We start from the raw sequence: 23,906 nt of genomic DNA on the forward strand, positions 1-23,906 counted from the left end.
GTTTGTCAGCAAATGAGGAAGGAGAAGAAAACATTCTGCTAAAGGACAAAGATATTCTGGTAATGAAATGGAGGCTACTGTAAGTACAGTGAATTCTGATTCGAAGCCATGTCAGAAATCAGACCTGTGCTCCATGCCCTTTAGTTCAAATCTCACACACACACACACACACACACACACACACACACACACACACACACACACACACACACACACACACACCTGTATGAACACTGACTGGCACACAGCCCCATTAACCCAGCTAGTTGCTAGCTGAACTGCTAGGAATGAGTGTGTGCCTAATATTGCATATGTACTTTGCGATTAATTAGCATACTATTATCCGGTAGAAGAAAAGTTACATTTTTTAGTATCTGTGGATATGCAGGTTAGGAAGAAAATGGTTGTACCTCTAGATGCAGTAGATATGACTCCAAAGGAGGCTGCAAATTAAGTAATCATTTCTACATCTCACTATCAGGTCTCCATCCAAATTTTACTTTGATTAACTCAGCTTTTCCATGTAGCCTTCTAACTCATATGCAGAAATTTCTGCTGTGACTGATCAAAAGAAAACTGCTCTGAAATACTTTGCTGGATCACAAATAATTGGAACACAACTATAACATAAACTAATGGCAGATGTCTAAATATGTTTTTTTGCAGGGGGCGAGCTCCTTGCACACCCACACCGGCAGCAAGTCCCCCATCAAATCCCAAGCGTACATAACCCAGCTCCACAGTCACACACCAACTGTGAAGGGAGAAACTCCCGAAAATGCACAGAATCATCTCAATCAGTCACTGTTTTCACTCTAACATAAGAGAACAAATGACTTCTGGGACATTGGTTATCGAGAAAACAGAGGGCAGACCATGACCAATGTTCAGCTTGCTGGGAATATACCATAGCATATACTATCAAAAGAAACCATTAAACAATGTAACACACAAAGTAGATGGCAAAGTTTTGGATTTTTCATCCATCTATTTTAAGTTCTAATTATGTGTAGTTACTTCATTGAGGAGTGATTACTGCTAAGTGAAAACTATCCATAATGGCATGCCACATGGCCAGCAAGGTAAACATAAACTATGAATACATGTTGCAAAAAAAATGACTGTATTTGCACAATACAATATAGCATGGTAAACACAATTTCCTCAAAAAGGTTTGACAGAATAGGAAGTTATCCATCCCAGCTAATGCACATAAACATTTGCTTCACTTCTTATTCCATAAAAGAATATAAAACAGTACAAAAGTAATATGCATAACACCTTTTTGCTCACCTTCCCATCATTGTGCCGTTCACCAAGTTTGGTTTCCTCTGGATGATAGAACCACTTCACTTTTACTACCATGTTACTACCCCAGGATTCCCACAAACTCTCAATACGACCAATGTATGGCAAATTCGGTCGCCCAGCTGACAGGAACACAGCACAGTCTCCAATGCGAAGGATCTCCTTTCCTCTAATAACTGCCTTATAAAAAAGTTTCCTGGCTTTTCCCTTCATCCCTCTCCTCTGAAAAAGAACCAACAGAAATATAAATATTAAGTTTACAGATCAAACCTCTTTTCCAACTGTACTGCTATACTGGTCAGCAATTAGTACTGCAACTACCTGAGTTGGATTTCCAGACCATTTCCACAACTGTCTTGCTGGTAAAAATGCAGAAATTTTTGGCCGATTTTCTACAGATGGCAGCCGCTGCCTTTTGGTCATCTCTTTGGCTTTGGAAAGACTCAGGCTTTCTTTTCGCTTCAGCTTTGCCTTGTTGGCCACAGCCATAGCTTTTGCAATGAAACATCGCTGAGGAACATTGTTCTTGGTTCTTAATGCCTCAGTCTGTGCAAGCAGTGCAGGGACTGGATGGGTAAGACAGGTCTGCAGCAAAAGAGTGGAGTCCTCTTCATCAGAACTGTATGAGGAATCCTCATTTTCTGACGAACATAAGCTAGATGTGGATACTGAACCAGATGTTGATGATGTTGAACTCCCTGATGATGAAGATGAAACTGAAAGTCTTGACATGAAACTGGAGGAGACATTACCTCTTAAGTTATCTTCATTCACTTCATCTTCGTCCATGTCAGAATAAGAACTATGGCAGTCACTGTCACAATTTAGTCCATACTCTGCCTGGCTACCATATTTTTCTATTCCTAAGCTCACAGGAAGATTTTGAAGGCCCGGTCGTCCCTTTTTGTCCTTGGTGATTAAAGCTGGATGGGAATACCCAAGACTTCGTAATGAGCTATTGACCTTCAATCCAAAGTCCTTTCCACTCAACAGCAAGGCTTTCCCATTTTTTGTCTTTGGTGACATGACTCCTTCATGGTCCAACTTGATAAGGAACTCGTTTCCTGCTTTCTTTTTCAGCCCCTTTGAAAAGCTTGGAATTATTTTGTCTTTCTTAGCCTTGACAGATTTCTGTGGTTGCATAAGACTACAACTACTTCCAAATGTTCTGTAGGTACTGGCTATACTACTGAATGAATCAACCCTAAAACTGTTGCTGAAGACAGGAGCATTCTGCATTGGAAACATGGCTTCCTTGGCTTCCTTGACCTTGATCTTTTTTGCATTACCATTTAGCTGGAAGAGATTCTGCACAGCAGTAGTATTTTTACTTGTATTCTTCTTTTTGCTTTGAGAAGCATTAGACCAGCTTAGAACTGTGTTTGTGTGTCTTTCTAGGAAACGATCTCCAGCTGTAAGGATCTTGTCATCTGAGCATGAATCTTCAGCTTTATCTGAAAAGCAAATGACAGAAATAAAATGAGAAATTTAAGTGGAGCAAAATGGAATGACAGTACCTAAAAAGTGTTTCCAGCAAAGAATCTAAAACAGAAAAAATATAAATGTATGAAAGAAACCTAGAGACCTCCATTTAAAACATACTATTTAAATTAAAAAATAAATACTATATCTCCAGAATTTTACATTAGATTTTAACACAGGCTTAGTAAAAACCCGCGGTGGTGGTGCTGCGGTAGCGTTGTCGCCTCACAGTAAGACGCTGACCGGTTCGATTCTCAGCTAGAGCGTCTTCTGCGTGGAGGCATGCATGAATGGGCGTACCTTCGTTGAAGGTTGTGCATCAGGCCTGGCAAGCCGGAATGTAAAAATCAACTGCCAATCATTAGTGGACCGGAGTTCCACTGTGGCGACCCCTAACCGGGAAAAGCCGAAAGACACAAACAAACAAATAATTTTAACACAGGCTTAGTGTGACTGCTTTAAAAATGAAGGAGAGAAGCTTTCCATTTCCAAGACTAAATGTGCTTTATTTCACTGGCTAGAAAATTACTGAGGATGGTTTTCTGTTTATATCAAAGATTGCTTCTGGTCATACAGCCAGCTATGGGTAATTCAGACATGCATGCAATGGATATTACTGGCAAGAAATGCACATTACTACTGTGTACAGTTAGATGACATTTTGAATGTTGGGGTGGATGAGGTATCCCCTTGTCATGTGAAAGCAAGCCCATTCTGTGAAACAGTTTTTGGTAACTGCCCTTGCCAGGTGCATGAGAAGACAGAGCCAATCTAGTCCAAAAGGGAGTCACCAGAAGCATCTTTAGCAAGCCCTTCTTAACCTTTAGAAGGACTATGGATATAAAAAGAAAGGGGGGGGTCTGAAAAAACATTCCCATCCATAGGAAAGAGAATGCATCTGTTTACCAGACCTTTTTGAAAGATGTCCTGGAACAAAACTACTTTAGTTGTCTGCTGTGATAATGAGATTGTCCATCTGTCGGAAACTCCCCAAATAGGGGAGTTCCTCACATTTGAACAATCTCCTGTAAGACCTCTGAGGGTAGCACTCACTCATGATGGTCTATCCTGGATCTGCTAAATTAGCCTTTTACTGTGTTCTACTCTAACATATGCTGCCTGAAGAGTAAGACTGTTGAATCACCAGTTCCCAGGCAATCACAGCTAGTTCGCAAAGTCGACAAGACCTAACCCCCCTTATCTATTTATATACCACAGCACTGTGGTGTTGTTGTCCCCCCGTTTGTTTACATACCACATTACTATGCAATTGTCTGTTATCACTAACAGAGGTCCAAGTGTCCACAGCTAATTCAGATCTTTCAGACCTTTTATTAGGGTCACAATTTCCTTGCAATGTATATGTTGGCATCTGAAATGAGTCTCCCACATGTCCTAAACCTTGGCATCTTGAGACACTGACCCCCATGCAAAGTCTGAGACATCTGTGACTGACTGAAAAAAAAATGGGGAAAAAGAGGAAGACCTGGAATTACTAGTACTTGACTGGCCCCATCAGTTGAGCTTTCTAAACTGAAAACAGAAAATGGAAGGTTAAAGGATGCAGATGCTGGACCCAAATGAATCTGAGGAACCTCAGAATGTTCCTCATGTGGAGTCTAGTACATGGAACCATAAGAATAAAAGATGCCATTTAATCCAAGATCCTGATGTGAATATGCTTTGATGAGCCAGATTTAGAAAGTGCTGACGACAAGAAGACTCTTTCTCTAAGGGATGAAAATAGTTATCAATGAGGTGTCTAAAAGACAAGCTAGAAAAACTAACCCTTGAGCAGGGGGTTAAACTTTTAGTTATGTACTCACCATAACTTCAGATGTTTGGGATCCATCTCGCCTACATTCTGACTGATGGGTTCGGAGCCGATCCCTCGGCTCCGACTCGGCACGCTTATGCCAAAGAGCGAAGTCTCTTATTGGCTGAGCTTACTATATCCCAGGATGCACCACTACCAGTCCCCCAGATCTAGTTTGTCCGCATACATGCACACACGCATACCCTGCTTATATAACATCGTCAGATGAAACAAGATAAAACAGTTGAACTCAAAACCGTTCAATCTCTTCTGATCTGCAAGGTAGGGGGAAGGAGGGTGGGTATTAGGAATGTAGGCGAGATGGATCCCAAACATCTGAAGTTATGGTGAGTACATAACTAAAAGATGTTATGTGATCCTATCTCGCCTACATTCTGACTGATGGGACAGCGTCCCTAGCACCTGAATCCTGGGTGGCTCACTGGAAAACACTCCTGAGTACCGTGGAACCAAATGATGCTCGTCCTTTAGATGCCACATCCAATTTGTAGTGGGAAATGAAAGTGTGCGGGTTGGACCAAGTAGCCGCAGCACAAATTTCCGATATAGCGAGCTTGGAATGAAAAGCTATAGAAGTAGCCATAGCTCTGGTAGAATGAGCTTTGATAGATGTTGTAAGTTGCTTATTCAAGAAGAATAGGCCTGAGTTATGCAATCTCTGATCCATTTTGAGATAGTAGCTTTTGTGATGGTTTGGCCCAATTTATTATCTGAGAAGGACACAAACAACTGGTCTGACTTACGAAGTTGCTGAGTCCTGTCTAAATAGAAGCGTAATTGCCTGTGAACATCCAATTTATGGAGAGTGTATTCTGCTTCATTGGAGAATTTTGGAAAGAAAACTGGTAGCTCTAGAGATTGTTGAAGACAGAAACTAGAACAGACCTTTGGGACAAAGGATGGATTAGGCCTAAGTGATACTCTATCCTTGTGGAAAATCAAGTACGGTGGCTTAATAGACAGGGCTTGAAGCTCTGAAACTCTTCTTGCAGAAGTAATAGCCACTAAGAATGCCGTTTTCCAAGACAGATATTTTAACTCGCATGTAGCAGCCGGTTCGAAAGGGGAGATGTTAATGCCGAAGCACCAAATCAAGATCCCACGGAGGTGCAGGATGAAAAACTGGTGGTCTTAATAGACTCGCACCTTTAATGAACGTTTTGCATAGTCTGCTGCTCATCAAAGGAGGATCCGTGGATTCGTGGAATTTAGAGATAGCCGCTAGTTGGACTTTAATAGTTGAGACAGAAGATCCCTGATTAAACAGGGATGTTAAGAATTTCAAAACCTCTGGGACAGGAGCAGTGATAGGGTCTAAGCCCTTGAGTTGAGCCCAGATAGCAAACCTCTTCCACTTACTGAGGTACAATTTGTTAGTGGTGGGTTTGTGGGCTGAAGATAAAATGTGAACAACTTCCGGGTCTAGTGTGTGCCTTCTAACTAAGGTCGGAAGTGGAGGAGCCAAGCTGTCAATTTCAAAGATTGAAGGGACTGATGCTAATGTCCCGACTGATGGATTAGCAAGTCCGGAATCAGGTCTAAGGTCCACGGATCGTCCACTGCATGCTTCTTCAGGTAAGGAAACCATATCTGACTAGGCCAGTATGGGGCAATCAGAATCATTGAAGACCCCAGTTGAGAAGCTTTTTGAATAACTTTGGGAAGAAGTGGAATTGGAGGAAAGGCATAAAGTAGCCCTGTTGGCCAAGGTTGTGCTAGAGCATCCATGGCTGGTACTTCCTGATGTGGGATCAAGGAGAAGAACCTTTGGCACTTGGTGTTTTGTGGAGTTGCAAATAGGTCGCAGCACGGCGTCCCCCATCTCTTGAAAACCTGGGCTGCTACTGTGCGGTTTAGAGACCACTCGTGAGGAGAGAGAATTGTCCTGCTTAATTTGTCCGCCAATACATTTGACTTTCCCGGGATGTGGGTCGCTACCAAGAAGCGGTTGGTAGCTACAGCCCATTCCCAAGCCAGGAGCCCTGAACTAGCCTGCCCAGACAATGCCCCCCCCACCCTATCTGGGAGGCATCTGTCGTCAGGGTAACCACTGGAGGGGGGAGAACAAAGGGTTTTCCTTGATCCAAGTTGGATGTCTGAAGCCACCAGCGAAGGTCCCTTTTGCATATTTCCGTAATCATGATGTGATGATTGAGGGGAAGATCCTGAAAGGACCATTGAGTTGACAAGAGCCACTGAAGAATCCTCATGTGTAATCTTGCTAGAGGAACTAAAAGAACCGTGGCAGACATTGAGCCTAAAACCTGTAGTTTGATTAACTCAGCTTTTCCATGTAGCCTTCTAACTCATATGCAGAAATTTCTGCTGTGACTGATCAAAAGAAAACTGCTCTGAAATACTTTGCTGGATCACAAATAATTGGAACACAACTATAACATAAACTAATGGCAGATGTCTAAATATGTTTTTGCAGAGGCGAGCTCCTTGCACACCCACACCGCAGCAAGTCCCCATCAAATCCCAAGCGTGCATAACCCAGCTCCACAGTCACACACCAACTGTGAAGGGAGAAACTCCCGAAAATGCACAGAATCATCTCAATCAGTCACTGTTTTCACTCTAACATAAGAGAACAAATGACTTCTGGGACATTGGTTATCGAGAAAACAGAGGGCAGACCATGACCAATGTTCAGCTTGCTGGGAATATACCATAGCATATACTATCAAAGAAACCATTAAACAATGTAACACACAAAGTAGATGGCAAAGGATTTTGATTTTTCATCCATCTATTTTAAGTTCTAATTATGTGTAGTTACTTCCATTGAGGAGTGATTACTGCTAAGTGAAAACTATCCATAATGGCATGCCACATGGCCAGCAAGGTAAACATAAACTATGAATACATGTTTGCAAAAATGACTGTATTTGCACAATACAATATAGCATGGTAAACACAATTTCCTCAAAAAGGTTTGACAGAATAGGAAGTTATCCATCCCAGCTAATGCACATAAACATTTGCTTCACTTCTTATTCATAAAAGAATATAAAACAGTACAAAAGTAATATGCATAACACCTTTTTGCTCACCTTCCATCATTGTATACGTTCACCAAGTTTGGTTTCCTCTGGATGATAGAACCACTTCACTTTTACTACCATGTTACTACCCCAGGATTCCCACAAACTCTCAATACGACCAATGTATGGCAAATTCGCCCAGCTGACAGGAACACAGCACAGTCTCCAATGCGAAGGATCTCCTTTCCTCTAATAACTGCCTTATAAAAAAGTTTCCTGGCTTTTCCCTTCATCCCTCTCCTCTGAAAAAGAACCAACAGAAATATAAATATTAAGTTTACAGATCAAACCGCTTTTCCAACTGTACTGCTATACTGGTCAGCAATTAGTACTGCAACTACCTGAGTTGGATTTCCAGACCATTTCCACAACTGTCTTGCTGGTAAAAATGCAGAAATTTTTGGCCGATTTTCTACAGATGGCAGCCGCTGCCTTTTGGTCATCTCTTTGGCTTTGGAAAGACTCAGGCTTTCTTTTCGCTTCAGCTTTGCCTTGTTGGCCACAGCCATAGCTTTTGCAATGAAACATCGCTGAGGAACATTGTTCTTGGTTCTTAATGCCTCAGTCTGTGCAAGCAGTGCAGGGACTGGATGGGTAAGACAGGTCTGCAGCAAAAGAGTGGAGTCCTCTTCATCAGAACTGTATGAGGAATCCTCATTTTCTGACGAACATAAGCTAGATGTGGATACTGAACCAGATGTTGATGATGTTGAACTCCCTGATGATGAAGATGAAACTGAAAGTCTTGACATGAAACTGGAGGAGACATTACCTCTTAAGTTATCTTCATTCACTTCATCTTCGTCCATGTCAGAATAAGAACTATGGCAGTCACTGTCACAATTTAGTCCATACTCTGCCTGGCTACCATATTTTTCTATTCCTAAACTCACAGGAAGATTTTGAAGGCCCGGTCGTCCCTTTTTGTCCTTGGTGATTAAAGCTGGATGGGAATACCCAAGACTTCGTAAAGAGCTATTGACCTTCAATCCAAAGTCCTTTCCACTCAACAGCAAGGCTTTCCCATTTTTTGTCTTTGGTGACATGACTCCTTCATGGTCCAACTTGATAAGGAACTCGTTTCCTGCTTTCTTTTTCAGCCCCTTTGAAAAGCTTGGAATTATTTTGTCTTTCTTAGCCTTGACAGATTTCTGTGGTTGCATAAGACTACAACTACTTCCAAATGTTCTGTAGGTACTGGCTATACTACTGAATGAATCAACCCTAAAACTGTTGCTGAAGACAGGAGCATTCTGCATTGGAAACATGGCTTCCTTGGCTTCCTTGACCTTGATCTTTTTTGCATTACCATTTAGCTGGAAGAGATTCTGCACAGCAGTAGTATTTTTACTTGTATTCTTCTTTTTGCTTTGAGAAGCATTAGACCAGCTTAGAACTGTGTTTGTGTGTCTTTCTAGGAAACGATCTCCAGCTGTAAGGATCTTGTCATCTGAGCATGAATCTTCAGCTTTATCTGAAAAGCAAATGACAGAAATAAAATGAGAAATTTAAGTGGAGCAAAATGGAATGACAGTACCTAAAAAGTGTTTCCAGCAAAGAATCTAAAACAGAAAAAATATAAATGTATGAAAGAAACCTAGAGACCTCCATTTAAAACATACTATTTAAATTAAAAAATAAATACTATATCTCCAGAATTTTACATTAGATTTTAACACAGGCTTAGTAAAAACCCGCGGTGGTGCTGCGGTAGCGTTGTCGCCTCACAGTAAGACGCTGACCGGTTCGATTCTCAGCTAGAGCGTCTTCTGCGTGGAGGCATGCATGAATGGGCGTACCTTCGTTGAAGGTTGTGCATCAGGCCTGGCAAGCCGGAATGTAAAAATCAACTGCCAATCATTAGTGGACCGGAGTTCCACTGTGGCGACTTTAACCGGGAAAAGCCGAAAGACACAAACAAACAAATAATTTTAACACAGGCTTAGTGTGACTGCTTTAAAAATGAAGGAGAGAAGCTTTCCATTTCCGAGACTAAATGTGCTTTATTTCACTGGCTAGAAAATTACTGAGGATGGTTTTCTGTTTATATCAAAGATTGCTTCTGGTCATACAGCCAGCTATGGGTAATTCAGACATGCATGCAATGGATATTACTGGCAAGAAATGCACATTACTACTGTGTACAGTTAGATGACATTTTGAATGTTGGGGTGGATGAGGTATCCTTGTCATGTGAAAGCAAGCCCATTCTGTGAAACAGTTTTGGTAACTGCCCTTGCCAGGTGCATGAGAAGACAGAGCCAATCTAGTCCAAAAGGGAGTCACCAGAAGCATCTTTAGCAAGCCCTTCTTAACCTTTAGAAGGACTATGGATATAAAAAGAAAGGGGGGGGTCTGAAAAAACATTCCCATCCATAGGAAAGAGAATGCATCTGTTTACCAGACCTTTTTGAAAGATGTCCTGGAACAAAACTACTTTAGTTGTCTGCTGTGATAATGAGATTGTCCATCTGTCGGAAACTCCCCAAATAGGGGAGTTCCTCACATTTGAACAATCTCCTGTAAGACCTCTGAGGGTAGCACTCACTCATGATGGTCTATCCTGGATCTGCTAAATTAGCCTTTACTGTGTTCTACTCTAACATATGCTGCCTGAAGAGTAAGACTGTTGAATCACCAGTTCCCAGGCAATCACAGCTAGTTCGCAAAGTCGACAAGACCTAACCCCCCTTATCTATTTATATACCACAGCACTGTGGTGTTGTTGTCCCCCCCTTTGTTTACATACCACATTACTATGCAATTGTCTGTTATCACTTACAGACGTCCATGTGTCCACAGCTAATTCAGATCTTTCAGACCTTTATTAGGGTCACAATTTCCTTGCAATGTATATGTTGGCATCTGAAATGAGTCTCCCACAAGACCTAAACCTAGGCAACATGAGAGACTGACCCGCATGCAAAGTCTGAGACATCTGTGACTGACTGAAAAAAAAATGGGGAAAAAGAGGAAGACCTGGAATTACTAGTACTTGACTGGCCCCATCAGTTGAGCTTTCTAAACTGAAAACAGAAAATGGAAGGTTAAAGGATGCAGATGCTGGACCCAAATGAATCTGAGGAACCTCAGAATGTTCCTCATGTGGAGTCTAGTACATGGAACCATAAGAATAAAAGATGCCATTTAATCCAAGATCCTGATGTGAATATGCTTTGATGAGCCAGATTTAGAAAGTGCTGACGACAAGAAGACTCTTTCTCTAAGGGATGAAAATAGTTATCAATGAGGTGTCTAAAAGACAAGCTAGAAAAACTAACCCTTGAGCAGGGGGTTAAACATGACTTTTTCAGGTTTAGCTCGATGTCTATGGGGCTGATAAGTGAATGGTAAAGTGGACAGATGCTACAGTGTCACAACAGGAAGTTGTAATGAAAGAATCATCCAAGCAGGGGGAAATACAGATACATTAAAGTCTGAAAAAGGCTAAGGCACTTTGTGAAGACTCTCGAGACAGTAGAAAGACCAAAGGGCAAAGATGTAAACTAAAAATTCAACTCAAGGTGACAAATCTTAGAAAATGTATGAGTATTTTGTGAACAGGAATGTGTAGGCAGGCATCTTTGAGGTCTAGAATGACCAGAAAAACTTAGGAGACAGTAGAGGAAAAAGGGTCTGTAAGCTGAGCAGTTTGAATTTTGGAACCAAAATAAAATTATTCAGTTTTGAAAGGTTTAAAATAGTTCTACAGGTGCTTTCTTTTCTGGGAAACATAAACATTCCTGAATAAAAGAATCTGCCTTGCTGGGAAAAGGGAACTGGCTATACCACCCGCTGAAAAAACAAAGAAGAGATAATCTGGCAGAACAGGTTAATTTGATTCTTAGGAAGGAAAGGAATCCCAGCTTGAATAGGAAAAATAGGCCCACTGAAGTTTGCAACTATGCTGGATTATGTTTTTGGAACCCAAGCATCTAAGGATACCTGTTACTATAGACGAAGTCAGTGTGATCGACTGCCTGCAGACTTTGAAGGAAGACCAACTTGGGGAGGGCAGGGGGGGTTAAGAGGAACAGACAATTACTGTGTTTTTCTTTCTTTTTTAAGGAGGGTATTCAGAATCTACCTCCTTTCTTTTCTGAGTCACCTTGCCATTTTTTCCTTATATTATTGCTTAGAAGACTTTTACTGGGTAGATTTAAAGGGTGTATATTATATATTCAAACTTTCAAAACTTTGAATACCATATGTTCTACAACATATGATCGAAGTTTACATGTTCGAATATATAATAAAACAAAAAAAAACTTACCTTAATGGTGAAAGCAGAGGGGCAAGCCCCCCTGCACCCCAAACACCCCCCCTACTTGAATATACCAACTCCGAGATCGCACTTCAGTGCAGAAAAGGCAAATTCTTCCATTCTGCACCAAACGGCACCATTACGTTTAACCTTCAAACTCTTGAAATGTTGATCATATGGTGTCAACCATATGACATTCAACATTTCAAGCGTTCGGAGTTCTAATAGGAACCCGATTTAATGGCTTTCAAAAGAAACACACAGTTTTATAGAGATTAGTTCCTTTGATATCTGGGAATAGGGGACAAAAACAGTAGCTTGGCTCCCTGTATCAACTGTCTCATTTCCAGCTTCTTGAAAATCTTAGTTGAAGAGTTTCCAAACAGAATAACTTTATCAAGTGGGAACGCTGAACTTTTACACTCTTCGAGAAGTTTTACAGTTTCACCCATGCATTTCTATGCAAAAATGTTCCAGTAAAGCAACCCTGGAAACACCATCAGCTGCAACATAAGTACACTTAATGAAGTGCTTAATGACTTAGCAGAAAGTACAGTTGTGTACACTTACCATAAATGTAGATGTTTAAGTGTCTTCACTGTTGCAGTCATGACTGTAGGGTTCTCCCCTGCCGGCAGGCAGTCCTCGGTCGGCCAGAATCCCAAAGTCTGGGTCCGGCGTCGGCTGTTCAGCCATGCTCCCTGACGTCAGAGCGCCAGGAGTACAAAGCTGACAGCTGTCGCCATGTTCTCCAGTTTTTCTTGCCCCAGATGTCAGACGTTCCAAAATGAATAAGGTCCCATACCCTTTGCAAATACACCTCAGAAGAAGGGTGAAAAAAGGAACCACACAAAAGAAAAAATAAGAGGGGACAGGAGGGAGAGAAACCCAGACTGCAACAGTGAAGACACTCGAACATCTACATTTATGGTAAATGTACACAACTGTACTATGTTCATCGTGTTTCACTGTTGCAGTCATGACTGTAGGGTAGAATCCCAAAGCAGAAAGAAAGGGAGGTGGTCATAAAGTAGAGGGGGTGGCTATAAGGCCCTGCAAGACTGCAGAAGCAAGGCCTGCCCTAGACTTAGAGTAGAGAGGTAGATTGTATATGCACTGAACTCCAAGTTGCAGCTTCCAAAATGTCTTTGGTAGGAGCTCCCCTGAGGAAGGCAGCTGAAGTGGCAGCAGCTCTGGTAGAGTGAGTCCTTATACTCCCTGGGATTTGCTTTCCATGGTGTGAATAACAAAATCTGATTCCATGAGCAATCCATTTAGAAATGGTCTGTTTTGAAATGGCTTTACCTTGGGAACTTGAAGCATAAGAAATAAACAATTGCTCTGATTTCCTGATGTCACTGGTTCTGTCCAGGTAAAAATGTAGTTGTCTGTGTGCATCCAAGGAATGTAAGATCCTTTCCCCTTTATTTTGAGGAGTGGGGAAAAAAGTTGGCAAGTGAATAGTTTGATTTAAAGCCACTTTGGAAACCACCTTAGGCATGAAAGTAGGATTAGTCCTTAAAGACACCCTGTCTTGGTGAAAAATAATATAAGGTTCCACAGCCATGAGAGCTTGCAACTCCGAAACTCTCCTGGCAGAGGTCAGAGCTAAAAGGATGGCTGTCTTCCAAGATAAAAACTTGATGTCAGATGAGGCAGCAGGCTCAAAAGGAGGTAAGGTGAGCTTTTCCAAAACATAGTTGAGATCCAAAGCAGGAATGGGAGGAGATCTAGGGGGCCTTAAGTTCTTAGCTCCTCTGAGAAATTGTCTCATGAGCTGGTGGGAAAAGATAGGAGGGTCTGTATTATAATGAGCAGAAATAGCAGAGGCGTGTATCTTTATGGAAAGAGAAAGAGAGACCCTTATGTAAGAGGTCTGACAGGTAAAGTAAAATCTGAGGAATGTTAGGAATAAGAGGATCAGAATCCTGAGCCTGCATCCAGGAACAAAATCTTTTCCATTTTCCTGCATAAGATTTTCTAGTGCTAGGACGTCTGGCTTCTAAAATGACATCCATAACCTGCTTGGGTAGGAGAGAATGAATCAAAGATCCTGGATTAACCAGGCTGCCAGGCTAAGAGTTTTGACATGGGAGTGTAGAATCTGACCCTGGTGTTGGGACAGAAGGTTCGGAATCTGTGGTAAAACCCAGGGTGGCTCTAGACAAAGGTTTTTCAGTGTTGGGTACCAAAACTGTCTAGGCCAATTTGGGGCCAGCAAGACTATCATCTTGGGCTTGTCCTGCTTGATCTTTAGTAATACCCGTGGAAGAAGTGGAAGAGGCGGAAAGGCATATCCCGAGAGATTTCTCCAACTGAATGATAGAGCATCCACTTTCCAAGCTTGATTGTGGAAAGTTCTGGTGCAAAAAATTTGTAGTTGATGATTGAGGTGGGATGCAAAGAGGTCTATGTGAGGACATCCCCAGACTGCTGTAATCATCTTGAATATTTCGGAGTCCAACATCCATTCGTGTGGATCCGAAAGGTTTCTGCTCAGACTGTCTGCCAGGAAGTTTTGCTTCCCTGGTAGAAACTGTGCTTGAAGGTCCAGATTGCAAGCTAGAGCTGTGTTCCAAAGATCCATGGCTAGTTTGCAAAGGGGGTAGGAATGAGATCCCCCTTGCTTGTTTATGTACCACATAACTGTGGTGTTGTCTGTCCGTATCAGTAGTTGTCCTGGTTGTAGAAGATTCCTGAAGGCCAATAGAGCTTTCTGAACAGCTAACATTTCCTTTAAATTGATATGCAGGTGTTTCTGATCCTTTGTCCAAAGGCCCTGCAGACAGTTGCCCTGAAAATGGGCTCCCCATGCATAATCTGAGGCGTCCGTGGTTAGAATCTGAGTGGCAGGAGGCAGACAGAAGGGTTTTCCTTTGTTTAGAGTACATGCCTTGGACCACCAAAGGAATTCCTTTTGAAGACAAGGCAGAACGGATATCAGTATGTCTAGACTGTGACAATGCTGAGACCATACACTTTTTAGGTACCACTGTATTTTCCTCATATCTAGTCTTGCATACGGTACGAGAAGGATGTAGGAGGCCACGTAACCCAGAGCCTGCAGGAATCTCCTTGCAGATAGCTGAGTTGTAGTTGCCAAGGTTTTGAAAGTTGAAGCCAGCTGTAACTGTTTTTCGTATGTCAGAAATGCCATCTGGGTTGTTGTGTTTAGAGAAGTGCCCAGAAAAATTATCTGTTGTGAGGGTGTCAAATTTGACTTTTTTATGTTTACAGTGAATCCCAGGAACTTGAGAAGATTCTGAACAAACTGTAGATGCTGGAGTAAGACATCCCTTGCTGTCTGCCTGAATAAGACAGTCGTCCAGTCCAGATAAGGGTAAATTTGAATTCCCTTGAGTCTGCAATAAGCTACTACTGGAACCAGGCACTTGGTAAAGACCCTGGGCGCAGTAGACAATCCAAAGGGCAGCACAGAGAATTGGTAGTGCCTCGATCCTGCCTTGAACCTGAGGTATTTTCTGCGTTCCTGTCTGATGGGAATGTGCAAATATGCTTCTTTTAAATCCAAAGTTACCGTCCATGCATTTTTGGCCAGCATTGGTAGTAGCTGCTGTAGAGTAAGCATCTTGAATTTTGGTATCTCTAGAAAAGTGTTCAAGACTGACAGATCCAGAATGGGTCTCCATGAATTTTGCTTCCTGGGGACTAGAAAGAGCCTAGAGTAAAAACCTTGTCCCATCTCTGAAAGTGGAACTAGTTCTATGGCTTTCATAGCCAAGAGAGCATCCACGTGGTTTAATGCCTCTGACCATTGATGTTTTGGAAGATCTGGCCATCCGCTTGGCCTTGGTGGGGTATGAAAATGGAATTTGTAACCTCTTGAAACCACATCCAGAACCCACTTGTCTTGGGTTATATGAGTCCAATTTAGAAGAAAAAGAAAGTTTTCCTCCGAGAGGGGCTTCCAGGCAAGAAGTTCCTGCAGCCCAACAGAGGGAGTCATTGAGTCTGTTTTCTATGAGCTTGCGACCTGTCTTCTCCTCCCCTAGGGGTGGAAGCAGTCCACTGTCTTGGTATATAAGAGGCTTGCGTTTGAGGCCTACCTCGGGGGCGTCTATATCTACCCCTCTGAGGCCTGTCTGAATTGGGAAAGGACCAATTTTTTTGTAGGCCAATTCCTGCTAAATCTGGGTGGCTGTACTTGTAAGAAATCTTTAACTGTTTGCATGGACTTTGCCTTGTCCTCCATCTTTTTAATCACGTCTTCAGCTTTAGATCCAAATAAAACATTATGCTGAACAGGAGCATCCAATAATTTAGCCTTTACCTGATCTGTCAAATTTTGTTCCTTTAACCATGCATGCCTTCTAATTACTGTGCCAGAGGCAGCAGCCCTACAAGAAGCCTCCAAGGCATCAAATCCACAGTGTAAACCATGCTTCCCAACTTGTTCAGTGGCATGCAATAAGTCATGTAGTTCCTTATCATCTGCACAGGTGGAAATGGAAGTTAGCTTTTGCTTTAAAACAGACAGGAGAAATTGCTGGTATTTCAGCATATGAAACTGACAGTTTAAAGCCTTAATAGATAAAGTAGCAGAAGTGTACACTTTTTTGCCCCATCTTTCTAAAGATCTGGAATCCTTCTCAGTGGGAATGGGGTTTTAGCAGAAGCGGCCTTATGCATTAGGACCCTGAGAAATGGTTTCAGGGTCAGCAGTAGGGTTCTTGAATAAAACTGGTGGGAATCAGGAACCCTATAGTATCTGTCTGGCTTAACAGGATCTGGAGGAAAAGAGTCAGGAGTTAAGTTAGCCTCCGAAAAAGCATCATCCACAATATCCAAAATAGGAGGAATAGCCAGGGGCCTATGTTGGGGAAGAAGAAGAAAATCCCTTAGTCTTTTCTTAGATTCAGAGTACTCCTGTCCTTCCCAGTGGAAATGTTCCCTCATTTCATGCAAAGTTTCCCCAAAAGAGAAATCCTCAGGGGGAGAAGCTGAAGGAATGGATTCCTCAGCATCAGAATCCTCATAAGGAGGGAAAGAATATTCCTGGTCAGAAGAAGAAGAAACAGAAGCCTGATCAGAGGAGTCATAATAAACTTCCTGCCTTGGCCTTTTATCTGGAGGGGGATGTGAACCCCTAATCATAGTGAGTAAGTCCTCTGCCATTTAAGTAACTGTTTCTGAGACTTGGGAGCCGTATCAGAAGAGGCCTGGGTTGCAGTCTTTGATTTGGAAGGAGTCTTTGCCTTTGTCTTTGGCTTTGCCTTTATAAGAAGCTGAGTAGGCCTGAAAACCCCTTCGGAAGCCGGTACCTGCACAGCGGCTCCGGACCCATCCGAAGGAGCATTGTCCGAAGGTCCAACTGAAATATTCAAAGGCCTAGTAGGCTCCTCGTGGGAGTCCGTTTCGGCTATCGGTTCCGAAATGGCCGACGACAGGGGCTGCAAAAGCACCTCACTGACAACAGCCGAACCTGAAGCTGGCTCCGCTTGTGCGATATTGTCTGATTTGGACCTCGGAGGCCTGTCTTTGTCCTTGCATCGTTTGTGAACTCCGGTAGCCGGAACCGTATCCGATGACATTTTGTAATTAAAACGCCTACCGAAGTAATGAAAAGCAAAATCGTACCTTCGTTTAATAGTACGTTGATTGAATCTAGCACAAAACCGACAACTAGCTACGTCGTGGTCAGGGCCTAAGCAAGGAATACAGTAAGAATGAAAATCCTTATGAGGTATTTGCTTCCCACATGAAATACAATTATTAACTTTTTCTCACATTGGACTGGAGCAAGAAAAAAAGTTTCCCCAACAGGGTACTTAGCTTCGAGTAGGAGAAGAAAGTCTTCGGACTGAAGTTTGATTAGAAAAAATTGTCAGGAGTCAGCCGACCGGCACTTGCAAACTACTATCACCGCATGGCAAGAAAGACTGGAGAACATGGCGTTGGCTGTCAGCTTTGTACTCCTGGCGCTCTGATGTCACGGAGCATGGCTGAACAGCCAACACTGGACCCAGACTTTGGGATTCTGGCCGACCGAGGACTGCCTGCCGGCAGGGGAGAACCCTACAGTCATGACTGCAACAGTGAAACACGATGAACATCTGTCCATGTCAAGTAAATTATGCATAGCCTCTTAATTTGGAAGGCTACACAGACATCGGTGCATACTAGAAAACCAAGATGAGATACTTAGACATATGTGTTTGTCAATTAATTGCCAGAAAGCCAAAGTGAATTTTCCATACATTTTATTTTTACAAACCAATCAAAGGCATTACTTATGGCACCCCAGTAGAGTCAAAAGTTCTAGACCACAAAAAGAGCTGGACATCTGAAAGTCTTCTATAATCCCTTTGGTTAACTTCTTTTTCTGTTGCGGGGCATATCCACTGAAGAGGATTCCAACACCATGGCTGCATGTGCAGAATCTCTGAGGTGTTTGCTTTCAAACAAAACCTTTAAAAAGTTTAACCTACTCCTTACTGTTTTAGGAGTAAAGGAAAGACAAATTTGACAGGACCTGACATTGTGTTGTTTTCACAAATAAAAGACACAACTAACATGGTTATCCTTATTGGGGAACATTTGCCCCTTTTGACAGGCATAGATATGACTTTTACAGTGAAAAGGAATATACTCCAATGGGGAATCTTGTCTGCACGAAGTTGTAGCTGAAGCCAACTGCCAGACACTCATGACGCTGAGCTGAAGAGAAATTTGCAAAAGTGCACCTATGCTAGGAATGTTCTGAGTTTTGACATGCGAGTACATCCCTCACATACTCTACTCTGAAGGGAGGACATATGGCATGGAAAGGAAGGCACTTGAAGCTTTGCAGACTACATGCACATCTGATATCCTTGACAGGACATGTCCAATATTGTTATGGCAACTGCAACAGTGATCTAATAAAGAACATCTAAAGGGATGCACGTCATCTTTACTATTATAAAACCTACTACAAATGCAAAAATCTAATGTACTGCATATCGAAAGATATTGGGTAATAAGAAGTTATGTACTCACCATAACGTTCCATCTGAGTAGGTATCTTCATTTGTCTGCAACCTGTGGGATACGGATCCGATCTCGGATCCGAGCCGGCAACTTCTATCATAGCATAGATCCGAGCTCCTAGCTCCTCCCCCTTACCCATAATCCCCTGCCTGCCCTAACTGACCTCAGATCAAGTTTGCCCCATAGCACAGCAGATAAAAGGTGCCCCAACGGGAACATATGCTAATAACACAAGAACGATCATATCGGTCAGGGGGAAGGAGGGGGGGATGGTTGCAGACAAATGAAGATACCTACTCAGATGGAACGTTATGGTGAGTACATAACTTCTTAATCTGAAGTAGGAACTTCATTTGTCAGCAACCTGTGGGACAGAGTCCCCAGCTACCTAAATCTTGGGTGGCCTTCATGGAAGGATATTCCAGAGCACCGCAGAGCCAAAGTACGCTCTACCTCGGGAAACAACATCTATTTTATAATGGCTGATAAAGGTGTGAGATGAAGCCCAAGTGGCTGCGGAACAAATGTCATCCAGTGGAACCCTAGTTTGAAAGGCCGCAGAAGTGGCAACGGCCCTAGTAGAATGAGCATGGACTCTTTGAGGTGCAGGCCTCCCCGAGCTCTGATATGCTAAAAAAATACAACTCGAGATCCATCGAGAGAGAGAAACTTTAGAAACTGACTTTCCGAAATTACTTTTGGCAAAGGAGATAAACAACTGATCGGATTGCCTATGATCAGCAGTTCTATGGATATAAAAACGTAGTTGTTTGTGTACGTCCAAGGAATGTAGCTTGTACTCTCCTTTGTTATGAAAGTTGGGGAAAAACACTGGGAGATTGATGGATTGATTGATGTTCACTTCTGAAGATACCTTAGGTAGAAAGGACGGATTGATCCTGAGGTAAACCCTATCCAGGTGAAAAACCAGATATGGTGGTTTGACACAAAGAGCTTGCAATTCCGATACTCTTTTGGCTGAAGTTATGGCCACCAAAAAGGCTGTCTTCCAAGACAGAAATTTGAGATCAACTGTGGCCGCCGGTTCGAATGGGGGACCAGTCAAGGCCTGCAAGACTAAGGATAAATCCCATGGAGGTACCACCTCTTTAACTGGAGGCCTAAGGAGGAAGGTACCCTTGAGGAAGGTCTTACACAGTTTGGAAGTGATAAGAGGGCCAGACTCTTGCCCCACATGGTAGTATGAAATTGCTGCCAGTTGTATTTGGCTGTGGAAGAACTAGCCCCCTGGTGAAAGAGAGAGGTTAGAAAATCTAGAATCGACGATATTGGAGCTGTAAAAGGGTCTAAACGACGGTGTTCTGCCCAAATGGTGAAGCGTTTCCACTTATTCCGATAAACCTTCCTGGTGGAAGGCTTGTGAGCTGCTACAAGAATGGCTTTGACTGGTGATGAGATCCCAGGAGTCCTTATGAGGAGTGGAACTGGAGCAACCAAGCCGTCAACTTGAGGTTGACCAGGTTCGGAGTCGGAAGACCGAGAGGATGAGAGATGAGATCCGGAATGGGATCCAGAATCTATGGTGGATACACTAGGTGAGACCATAGGTAAGGGAACCATGTCTGATGAGGCCAGAATGGGGCAATGAGGATCATTTTGCTCCCCAGCTGCCTGGCTTTCTGTAATAATTTCAACATCAGGGGAAGAGGAGGGTAAGCACAAAGCAGACTGGGAGGCCAAGCATGAACTAGAGAGTCTCTCGGGGACTCCCCCGGAGGGGGGATCAGAGCGAAGTAATCGTTGCATTTCATGTTTAAAGGAGAGGCAAAAAGATCGCAACAAGGTCGCCCCCATCGGGCAAATACTTGCTCTGCAACTCGGTGGTTGAGAGACCACTCGTAAGGAGTCAGGATAGTACGACTGAGCCTGTCCGCTAGAATGTTGGACCGTCCCGGAATGTGCGTTGCTATGAGAAAGCGGTTGGTGGAAATCGCCCATTCCCACACTCTCATGGCCTCGCGGCAAAGGGGGTAAGACCTGGTTCCCCCCTGTTTGTTGATGTACCAGACAACCAACATGTTGTCTGTCTGTACCGCAATTGTCCCTACCGGAAGAGAGTTGTGTAGTGCCTGCAACGTCAAAAGCACCGCCCTCATCTCTAAGACGTTAATATGCAAAGAAGTCTCTACGTCGTTCCATGTGCCTTGGACTGTTCTGCCTGAAAAATGCCCCCCCCCCAGGCGAGAAGCGTCCGTGGTCACTGTGTCGACTGGCGGAGGTAGTGAGAAGGGACGTCCCGTGTGGAGGTTGGGAGACTGGAGCCACCACAGGAGCGATTTTCTGCAAACCTTGCTTAAGGAAATGGGGTGAGACAAAGGGTTGCGAGACAGGGACCATTGTACCTGGAGGGTCCACTGCAGAACCCTCATGTTCAACCGGGCCAATGGAAGCAGAGGGATTGCAGCCTCCATAGATCCTAGGGCCCTCAGGATCAATTCCGCCGAAGGAGTTTGCAGTTGAAGAATGGCCTGCACGTGCAACATCAGGTTCCGAAGCCGATCTGGAGTCAAGAACGCAAGCATCTGTCTGGAATCCAGTCTCGCCCCTATAAAATCCAGCATCTGTGTAGGGATGAGAGAGGATTTGGTCATGTTGATGGTTAACCCTAATAGTGGAGCCAGACCGAGAAAATAGTCCCTGCATGAACAAAGTAGATGCCTTGTTGGGGCTGTGAGGAGCCAGTCGTCCAAGTATGGAAAGACCTGAATTCCCCGGAGTCTCAGGTGGGCCACTATTACCGCTAGGACCTTGGTGAACACCCTGGGGGCTGAGGTGAGACCGAAGGGGAGGACCCTGAATTGAAAGTGACTGGCTCCCAGCCAGAAGCGGAGGAACCTCCTGGAACGCCTGTCCACTAGAATGTGATAGTACGCATCCTTGAGGTCTATAGAACACATCCAGTCATCCTCCCGCAATAAGGGGAGGACGGATTGCAACGTGACCATTCGGAACTTTTCTTTGGGTACCGCCAGGTTTAGGAGAGAGGTCGAGGATGGACCTCAAGTCCCCCGTCTTTTTTGGCACCAGAAAGAACCTGGAGTAAAACCCTGATCCGACTTGATCTGGGGGGACGGGCTGGATGGCTCTTTTTTGTAGAAGCTGCTGAATTTCTGCAGCAGCCGCCTTCCTTTGACTGGGTGGGACGTCGGGAAGGCTTCTGATTCTGGGGTTTACTATGAAGGGAATTTGGTAACCTCTGGATATAATACGAAGCACCCAGCGATCCATTGTTATGGACCCCCATTTTGCCAGGTGCCTCGAAAAACACCCCCCGACTGCCTCCAGAGTGGAGCAGTCGGGAAACCCCTCAGGGGTTCTGCGTGGGCCTCCCAGAGAAATGTTCTCTGGACCCAAAATTCCTAGGACCCCCTCTGCCTCTGGGGCGGCATCCTCCCTGTCCTCCTCTGCCACGAGAGGACTGGTTGTCCTGAGCAGACTGGGATTGATGCGATTTTCGGAACCACATCTTCTTCTGACCCTTTTGGTTCTTGGAAAAGGACCTCTGGGGCGCAGAGAAGTGGACTCCGATGGCAGACAAGGTCTTCCCGTCTTTCTCGCTCTGGACAAGAGTGTCGCGAACGGTTTTGCCGAAAAGTGCAGAACCATCAAAAGGGGCATTCGCGAATGATGCCTTAAAGGGTTCTGAGAAGTCATAGTGACGGAGCCAGGACTGTCTCCTGATGACAAGCCTGACTCCACCTGCTCTAGCGGCTCCCTCCGTAGCATGAGACAACAGCCGCATAGAGGTGTTAGAGATAGAGCGGAGGGTGGCCATTCGGGAAGAGTACAGATCCTTGTCTCCCTCCGACATGGACCCTGGGGGGGAAGCAGCGTATTCCTTAATTAGATCCCGCTGCATCTGAATAACATGTGCCATGTAGTTCAAGGTCCTCATAGAGAAGTTCGCTGAACTGAAGGCCCGCTTCCCAAGACGGTCCATCGCGCGAGACTCCTTGCTCGTAGGATGAACCGTGGGGCTCTCCTGAGCCAACTCTTTCTTGGTGGCTGCAGCCACCAACATGGCATCCACAGGGGGACCTCTGCTCCAGTGTGATCTCTCTGCAGGGGGGCCCAAAATTTTGTCTGGGCGCTTGCGGATCGGCTCTACGGTGTCCGGTTCCTTCCAAGCCCTAGAGGATATGAGATCCACCAGGGGGTTGGGTGGAGGGGACACCCAACAGGTAGATGGTCCTGCCTCAAATGCCTCAAGGAATATGGACTCGTCAGAGGAAGCCTTGGGGGCAGACCACCCACCCCTGATTTTGGGCATTTCCATGAAGTCTCCAAAGGAGACATCCTCGGGGGGTGAGATCTAGGGGAGCCTTCCCCTTCATCCAAGTCCGTATCTTCGGTGAGACTCTCAGGGGAGTCCATGTGCCTCCTTTTGCACTTTGCCTTGTGAGGAATCTCCTCAGGGGGGCTGTCCGAGGAGTCCTCATGGGCTGTATCCTGTTCCACTGGAACTCCAAAAGGCGCTGAGGCAGACTGCCCCGAGGGCCGGATGAGGGGAGCCAGGACCAGATGAGAAGGAGTGTGGGAGGGAGCCGAAGCCAGGACCGGAGGCCTGGAAGCACTCGACAGTGCCCTCTCCACCGCAGCGAAAGCCGAGGTGGAGCCGCTCTCTGACGGATCTGAGATCCGACTCCCACTCGGATCCGAAGCTGGGATCGGACCCGGTGCTGAGAACATCGGATCCGAAGGAACAGTGTGCTCCGACCGAGACAGAGCCGAAAGCACACTGAATCCCTCGGATCCGAAGCTCGGCCCACGGCTCCGGGAGGTCGGATCCGACAAACTCGAGGGAACAGTCGGAGCCGACGTGCCCAGCACGGTCGGCTCCGACCTACCCCCAGATCCAACGTGGCTCGGCTCCGAGCCCGAAATGCGGGTCGGAGAAGGAGCTATAGGAGCGAAAAAAGGGGTTGAGCTCCCCCCCAGAGGGGGGGGGGGCGAGGCA

The 23,906-nt window shown here is 44.5% G+C and overlaps 1 protein-coding gene across 1 annotated transcript in view; it reads right to left on the reverse strand.

Annotated features, from left to right (window-relative positions):
- The window catches only part of BAHCC1 (BAH domain and coiled-coil containing 1), a 1,784,093-nt gene that overhangs the window by 71,684 nt on the left and 1,688,503 nt on the right, over window positions 1–23,906 (reverse strand). The window contains exons 26-27 of the mRNA XM_044085068.1: window positions 8,016–9,148; window positions 1,294–1,530 (exon numbers count right to left, since the gene is read on the reverse strand). Coding sequence (XP_043941003.1) covers window positions 1,294–1,530; window positions 8,016–9,148 — 1,370 coding nt within the window. The remainder of the gene's footprint in view (window positions 1–1,293; window positions 1,531–8,015; window positions 9,149–23,906) is intronic.

Source organism: Protopterus annectens, chromosome 10.part0 (genome assembly GCF_019279795.1).
Source record: "Protopterus annectens isolate FY-2018-M chromosome 10.part0, PAN1.0, whole genome shotgun sequence".
In the NCBI taxonomy this organism is placed as follows: Eukaryota; Metazoa; Chordata; order Ceratodontiformes; family Protopteridae; genus Protopterus; species Protopterus annectens.